Consider the following 7041-nt stretch of genomic DNA (forward strand, 5'->3'; position numbering starts at 1 on the left):
AAACTCAAAAGTTAAATAGTAATAAAAGCATATGTAAATATTAAATCCCAACATCATGGTTTATCAATTATCAAAATCCGCAAGAACTTGTTGCAAATCTGCTTCGGTGGGATGATCTTCACCTTCATTCCCATATTGATCAGCAGAAGAAAGAGATGCAGCATAAAGACCACTACTACCACCGCCACTTTGATATAAATCAGCATCAATTTCACCTAATAAAATAGAAATGTTATCATTATATTATAAACTAACAACATTCTAATAAATCATTAGAAACTAAATATACTATACTCACGCAATAAGTCATCCACATTACTAGGAAGATCAGGCTCTTTCTCTACAACCTCTTCAGTCACCCAGAAGTCAACTTGACTGATACTTTCATAATCAATTGGATCATGTTGTGTCTTTTGCTTTTTTTTTTTCTTTTTCCTTCCTAAAAAGTTAAATACAATATATGGAGATTTAATAATTTACAAATTTATTATGATAAAGATTACAAATGAAACAATATAGTATTTCATGAAACATATATTACCTGGATTTAAGACGCAAATTATAGGTAACATAAACAATGTCATTCAGTCTATCATGCTCCAATCTATTTCTTCTTTTTGTATGAATCTGGTCAAAAAGGCTCCAATTTCTCTCACACCCAGAAGAAGCAGATGCTTGGCTAAGAATGCGAACAGCTATCTTTTGTAGACATGGAGCAGAGCCTCCGAATAACCTCCACCATTCATCTACCAATTATAAAACCATAACATATTATAAGATATTAATTAAGAACATAGGAGAATAAAACAAGTTAAAACAAATATTCAACCATATTATTACCAGGCTTAAGTTCAGATGCAGCTGGAATAACTTCTTGTCTATCAAAACTTTCTTTCCGATCTCTATATAAATGTATTTCTTTCATTGCCTGAACTGAATCCAAATTGTTACACTTACAATACAAGGTAACAAGATCAAGCAAACCTCGCATAACATCAGGTGCTTCTTTATAATTTTCATTAAAAAAGAATTTAGGATTCAGAAAGTAAGCTGCCGCATGAAGATCTTTCTTCAAATGCTTGTCCCATCTTGAGTTGATAATATCTGTGTACGGCTGATATGCAGTCTTGGATTGCCTAAACATCTCCTTAATTGCATCTTCTGCCCTTAGCATTCCTTCATAAACATACCCCAAAGATGGGGGGTCATCAGCATCAACAACCCTCAGCAAGTAAATCAGAGGGCTCACAAGTTTACATACAGTAAAGCAATCGTCCCAAAATTTTGCATCCAGAATAATAGCACTCACAGCTCTACCAGTATCACTCCTTCCTAATTTGTGATCAGTGAAAATTGAATCTACAACCAATTGTTGCAACTCCTTTTTACGGTCAAAGATACTCTTCAATGTAATAAACACAGTTGCAAACCGGGTTGCACCAGGACGTACAATTTCTCTCCACTTAGGTCTTTCTCTTAGCCAAGATAAGAAAACCGTATGATTGTACACAAATACTGTGATCTTTGAAGCACGAGTTGCAAGGTTAGAAATATGCGCCATGCTGCTTATATCTTTTAAAATGAGATTAAGGCAATGAGCAGCACATGGTGACCAATAGATATTATCATATTTTCTATTGATAAGCCTACCAGCAGCAACATAATTGGCCGCATTGTCAGTTACAACATGCACAATATTATTTGGGCCAATCCATTCAATCACCTCAGAAAACAAAGTACACAAGTGTGAAGCATTTTTTACCATACTGGAAGCATCTACTGATTTCAGAAAGCACAAACCTTTAGAACAATACACCAAGAAATTGATTAACGTTCTTTGTCTTTGATCTGTCCAACCATCAGTCATGAGGGTACATCCAGTTTTCTTCCATGCACTCCTATAACTATCAACTAGCATTTGACTTTCTCTTTTAAGATCAGCCAACAAATGAACCCTTAACTTATCATAAGAAGGCCCTTGTAACCAGGTCCAATACCAGCAACACCATCTAACATATCTTGGAAATATGGCGACATCACAGCATTAAATGGAATTTTACAATCCAAAAGCCACCGAGCAAATCGTTTATCAACCTCGTGTATCGCCTCTTTGTTTTGCATAACACTTTTAATACTTGGTTGAGCTCCTGGAGTTGTTCTTGGTGCAAACATAGGAGGAATGACTTTGGCTTTTTTTTTGGATCGCCTCCAACTCCTTGCTGACTCGAGGTACGCTGTTGTTCCTGTTCTTCTTGAGCTATTGCCTCATCAATTGCATCCTCTACCTCATCACCACCCTCTTCACCAAAACTTACTTTTCTTTTCTTTTTGCTGGCCTGAATATCTTTCAACAAACTTTCCATCTGTTTTTCCACATCATATGGAACTTTAGGACATTTTTTCACGTCTCCAGTAATCTTTGCTAGATGTTTCTTCATCCTGTGAATTCCACCTCCATTAAAAACTTGTAGACAAAATAAACATTGATATTGTGGTTTTCCATTCACGTGTTGTAGAGCAACATATTTCCAAGCTAAATCTGTTTTTCCCCTAAAGTTAGAAGAACCTTGTGAATGACTATCGTTAGCACTACAGGAATTAGGATTAGCAGCATCATTTGGAATAGGAGTATCGGCAGGCATGTTATTATTCACAGAAGCATTGTTATCAGCAGTTGCTTCTTGATTAATACTATCTTCCATAACTGAAATTAATAAACACAGCCACTTACTTTTCAGATTATTAATAAAACATGTATGAAATTAAACAACACAACACAATGAACAAACACAGCCACTTACTTTTCAGATTATTAATTTCTTATGCTAATTGCTAAGTTCACAGAAAATGCATCAATGTTTAATTATTCACAATGCCTTGATGAGATCTCTCACCTCTCCAATTTATTATTCACAATGCTAATTGCTAACCAACAAACAGTCAAATAGAAATTGAGCAGAGGAACGAAGTTCACAGAAAATGCACAGTTCACAAAGAGCAAGTTCACAGGAATTGAAATCAGGAAATGCACAGTTCAGTTCATAAAATAGAGCAGAAAATAGACAGAGGACCAAACACAAATTGACCAACAAATAAAAATTGTGCAACAAAGAGGAATTAAGCTGCAAAATAGAGTAGAAAATGCACAGTTCAGTTCACAAAATAGAGCAGAAAATGCACAGTTCAGTTCAGTTCACAGAAAATGCACAGTTCAGTTCAGTTCACATAAAATGCACAGTTCACAAAGAGCAAGTTCACAGGAATTGAAATCAAAAATTGAAATCAGAAAATGCACAGAGCAAGTTCACCGAACACAAATTGAGTAGGAAATGCACAGTTCAGTTCACAAAATAGAGCAGAAAATAGAGCAGAGGACCAAACACAAATTGACCAACAAATAGAAATTGTGCAACAAAGAGGAATTAAGCTACAAAATAGAGCAGAAAATGCACAGTTCAGTTCACAAAATAGAGCAGAAAATGCTCAATTCACAGAAAATGCACAGTTCACAAAGAGCAAGTTCACACTTCTTGAAATCAGAAATTGAAATCAGAAAATGCACAGAGCAAGTTCACCGAACACAAATTGAGCAGGAAATGCACAGTTCAGTTCACAGAATAGAGCAGAAAATAGAGCAGAGAACCAAACACAAATTGACCAACAAATAGAAATTGTGCAACAAAGAGGAATTAAGCTGCAAAATAGAGCAGAAAATGCACAGTTCAGTTCACAAAATAGAGCAGAAAATGCACAGTTAAGTTCAGTTCACAGAAAATGCACAGTTCACAAAGAGCAAGTTCACACTTCTTGAAATCAGAAATTGAAATCAGAAAATACACAGAGCAAGTTCACCGAACACAAATTGAGCAGGAAATGCACAGTTCAGTTCACAAAATAGAGCAGAAAATGCTCAGTTCACAGAAAATGCACAGTTCACAAAGAGCAAGTTCACAGGAATTGAAATCGGAAATTGAAATCAGAAAATCAAGCCGAGCTCTAAGTTCAGTTCACAGTGAGGACAAAGAGAAAGAGAACATGAGCAGAGGTCTAAGTTCAGTTCAGTTTACAGAGGACGAGGCGAAGGACAAAGAGAAATGAGCAGAGGACGAGTCACTCACCTGGGGTCGATGGCGGGCTACCGGTGTTAACTGTTGAGGACCGCCGATGAGAGGCTGCTGCGTGCTGGTGTTCTCCACTTGAGAAGATGAAGACGATCGAAATTGAGGGCTACTGGGCAGGAACCATGCGACGATGGAGATTGGAGGGTTGCTGGAGCTGAGGATGGCGACACCACGGGGGCGAGGGATGGCGACAGGGCTTCAGGCAGCGCCGCTAGGGTTTTTCTTCTCCATTGGAGATGAATCAGATGATGATTGATGAATGAATGGGGTCGGGGCTCGGGGGAAGAAAGGGGGGTGGGGTCGGGTGCTCCACGGGCGGGTCGGGTCGGGTTTGTTTTTTTATTTTTTTTGAAAACGTAAAACGGCGTCGTATAGTAAAATATGCGTAACCGGCCGGTCACCGGTTCGGTCCAACCGGCCGGTTTTTGACCGGTTCGCCGGTTCTTGATCGGTTCTTCTCTCTGCGGTTTTCAGATAAGGACCGGACCGCTTGCATCGCCGGTTCGCGGCTAAACCGGTCGAACCGGCCGATCCGGTCCGGTTTTCAGAACATTAGTTATGAGTTAGCAAGTTTAGGGGTATTTGATTTTATTTTTTTTACTTTTATATGCTAGAAGTATGAATTAGAAATTAATAATAAAATTGTGCATGGTATGGTTATTACGGATTGAATGAGATTGTAATAATGATTTGCACTGGTGCGTTCCTTTTAACGGTTCAACTCCGATGAACCAGACCGGACAGGACCGGTCCGGTTTAAAGGTTTACCGGTTGAACCAGCCTGACCGGTCCGATTCGTTTGGTATCCCGGTCGAACCGGGAAATGCGGATTGCTTTTTAAATATGCTGATGTTCTTAGTTATTTGTATGGAGTGACATCATAACATGTTGTTAGGTTCCGAGTTATAGCATGCTGGATTAAGTGAAATTTGATTAACCTTTATAATTGCTTTTTAAATATGTACGTGTTAATGAAATTTTTGCTATTTCTGTTGTCCCAGCAGAAATTCCTATTGTGGAAGACGGTGAATTTGGCGTAGGTATGGAGTTCAGTTCAAGAGAAGCTGTTATTAAGGCGGTAAAAGACTATAGCATACGACGAAGCGTAGACTACCGGGTGTTTGAGTCTGAGCCGTTGACATTTTATGCAAAGTGTACACAATATGGGTTAGGGTGTGATTGGCTTATTAGGGTTAGCTTGATCAGCAGGAGGTACTGTTGGGTTATAAGGAGGTATAATGGTAGTCACACATGTACTAGAGCCACCATTTCACAGGATCATTCGAAGCTGGATTCTATCACAATTGCAGAAGCAATTAAGCCACTGGTTGAGGCGGACCCAGCATTGAAGGTAAAATCGGTTATAGCTGAAGTCCAATCGAAGTTCAACTACACCGTCAGTTACCGAAAAGCATGGTTGGCTAAGCAAAAAGCAGTTGAAAAAATATTTGGTGGTTGGGAGGCATCTTATGAAGCGTTGCCAATATGGTTTGAGGCCATGTGTCACAAGGAGCCATCAGCTGTTGTTCATTTTGAGACTATGCCTGCATATCAAGGCGATGAGTTGGTGGGTGATATTCGGGTAATGCATCGTGTATTTTGGAGTTATTATCCTTGTATTAGGGCATTCAGACATTGTAAGCCAATTGTACAGGTGGATGGGACGCACTTATACGGAAAGTATAAGGGTTGTTTGCTTGTGGCAGTTTCACAAGATGGCAACAACAATATCGTCCCAATTGCATTTGCTATTGTGGAGGGAGAGACCTCTGATGCATGGCATTTTTTCCTTAGTAACCTTCGTCAACATGTTGTAACTCGTGACGGTGTGGGACTAATATCCGACAGGCACGAATCCATAAATGCGGCTGTGGAACGCAGTAACGGAGCGTGGTCACCTCCAAGAGCTTTTCATATGTTTTGCATCAGGCATATAGAGTCAAACTTCTTGAGAAAGTTCAAGGCACCGTACCTCCAAAAATTGGTCGTGAACATCGGTAACCATTTATCATATTTAAGCAATTTATTTTTATATCTTCCTTACATAAATCTACTGACCTACATTCATTTGCTTTGCATATGTTGTGATGTACCAGGATATTCTAGGACGGTGCGGGAGTATGAGGTGCGTTACGAGCGGTTACGGGAACGTGGTGAGGCGTACACAAACTGGTTAAACCGAATTCCTCGCGAGCAGTACGCATTGGCCTTTGATGGTGGGTATCGATGGGGGCACATGACAACGAATCTTGTGGAGTGCATTAATTCAGTTTTGAAGGGTGCACGCAATCTCCCCATAACTGCTCTTGTGAAGGCAACATTCTATAGGCTAAATGAGTTATTCACCCGAAAAAGAGCGGAGGCGGAAGCAAGGATCAATGCTGGGCATGTGTTCTCTGAAATCGTGACCTCCAAGTTGCATGCAAACCAACTTGCATCAGGAAATATTCAGGTTAGTTGCTTTGACCACCAGAATGAGGTCTTTGAGGTTCGGGAGATGCCAAGTGGAATGGAGTTTGCAGTCGATCTATGTGGCCTACGATGTGACTGTGGTGAGTTCCAGGTGGACAGGATCCCCTGCAGACATGTATTCGCATGTTGTGCCAACCAGCGACTGGATTGACAAATGTATGTACATGATGTGTATAAGATGGACCAAGTGCGGCGGGTGTACCGAGCAAGGTTTAGGCCACTGGGTAATCCTGCTACATGGCCTGCTTACAACGGACCTAGGTTCATTCCGAATCCATACCTAAGACAGGTGACGAAGGGTCGCCCAAGGATGACGCATTTTCTGAATGAGATGGACACGCAGATGTTACGTCGTCCTAGGAGATGTACTTTATGTGGGGCTGAAGGACATAGTCGTAGCAGATGCCGTCAGACAGGTGCTACGAATACCAACAGAGGTACCCCCTAG

General features: G+C 40.1%; 3 protein-coding genes across 3 annotated transcripts; 1 reads left to right on the forward strand and 2 right to left on the reverse strand.

Annotated features, from left to right (window-relative positions):
- On the reverse strand, positions 1-980 carry LOC112771461 (uncharacterized). The gene is made up of 4 exons (XM_025816225.3): positions 841-980; positions 542-746; positions 299-439; positions 1-215 (listed from the first exon to the last, which is right to left on the reverse strand). Exons 2-4 carry the CDS (start codon positions 582-584, stop codon positions 64-66), a joined length of 336 nt encoding a protein of 111 aa, XP_025672010.1. The 5' UTR covers positions 585-746; positions 841-980; the 3' UTR covers positions 1-63.
- On the reverse strand, positions 812-2702 carry LOC112782883 (uncharacterized). Its single transcript, XM_025825538.1, has 2 exons — positions 2234-2702; positions 812-1977 (listed from the first exon to the last, which is right to left on the reverse strand). Exons 1-2 carry the CDS (start codon positions 2700-2702, stop codon positions 812-814), a joined length of 1635 nt encoding a protein of 544 aa, XP_025681323.1.
- A 2145-nt stretch (positions 2703-4847) lies between these two features.
- LOC112782892 (uncharacterized) lies at positions 4848-7041 on the forward strand. Its single transcript, XM_025825551.1, has 5 exons — positions 4848-4923; positions 5123-5609; positions 5745-6118; positions 6218-6684; positions 6772-7041. Exons 1-5 carry the CDS (start codon positions 4848-4850, stop codon positions 7039-7041), a joined length of 1674 nt encoding a protein of 557 aa, XP_025681336.1.

The sequence above is a fragment of the Arachis hypogaea genome, chromosome 3, assembly GCF_003086295.3.
Source record: "Arachis hypogaea cultivar Tifrunner chromosome 3, arahy.Tifrunner.gnm2.J5K5, whole genome shotgun sequence".
Classification (NCBI taxonomy): domain Eukaryota; kingdom Viridiplantae; phylum Streptophyta; class Magnoliopsida; order Fabales; family Fabaceae; genus Arachis; species Arachis hypogaea.

Bases quoted from the DNA above. Each gene is read 5' to 3' on its own strand.
- LOC112782892 (XM_025825551.1), top strand. From the start codon at position 4,848: ATGAACCAGACCGGACAGGACCGGTCCGGTTTAAAGGTTTACCGGTTG. The intron at 6,119-6,217 runs GTAACCATTTAT...GTGATGTACCAG, and splicing joins AAAATTGGTCGTGAACATCG to GATATTCTAGGACGGTGCGG. The intron at 6,685-6,771 runs GTGGACAGGATC...GATGTGTATAAG, and splicing joins GTGACTGTGGTGAGTTCCAG to ATGGACCAAGTGCGGCGGGT.
- LOC112782883 (XM_025825538.1), bottom strand. From the start codon at position 2,702: ATGGAAGATAGTATTAATCAAGAAGCAACTGCTGATAACAATGCTTCT. The intron at 1,978-2,233 runs GTACCTCGAGTC...CCTGGTTACAAG, and splicing joins AGAAGAACAGGAACAACAGC to GGCCTTCTTATGATAAGTTA.
- LOC112771461 (XM_025816225.3), bottom strand. From the start codon at position 584: ATGACATTGTTTATGTTACCTATAATTTGCGTCTTAAATCCAG. The intron at 440-541 runs GTAATATATGTT...TTAACTTTTTAG, and splicing joins AATTTGCGTCTTAAATCCAG to GAAGGAAAAAGAAAAAAAAA. The intron at 216-298 runs GTGAGTATAGTA...CTATTTTATTAG, and splicing joins TAATGTGGATGACTTATTGC to GTGAAATTGATGCTGATTTA.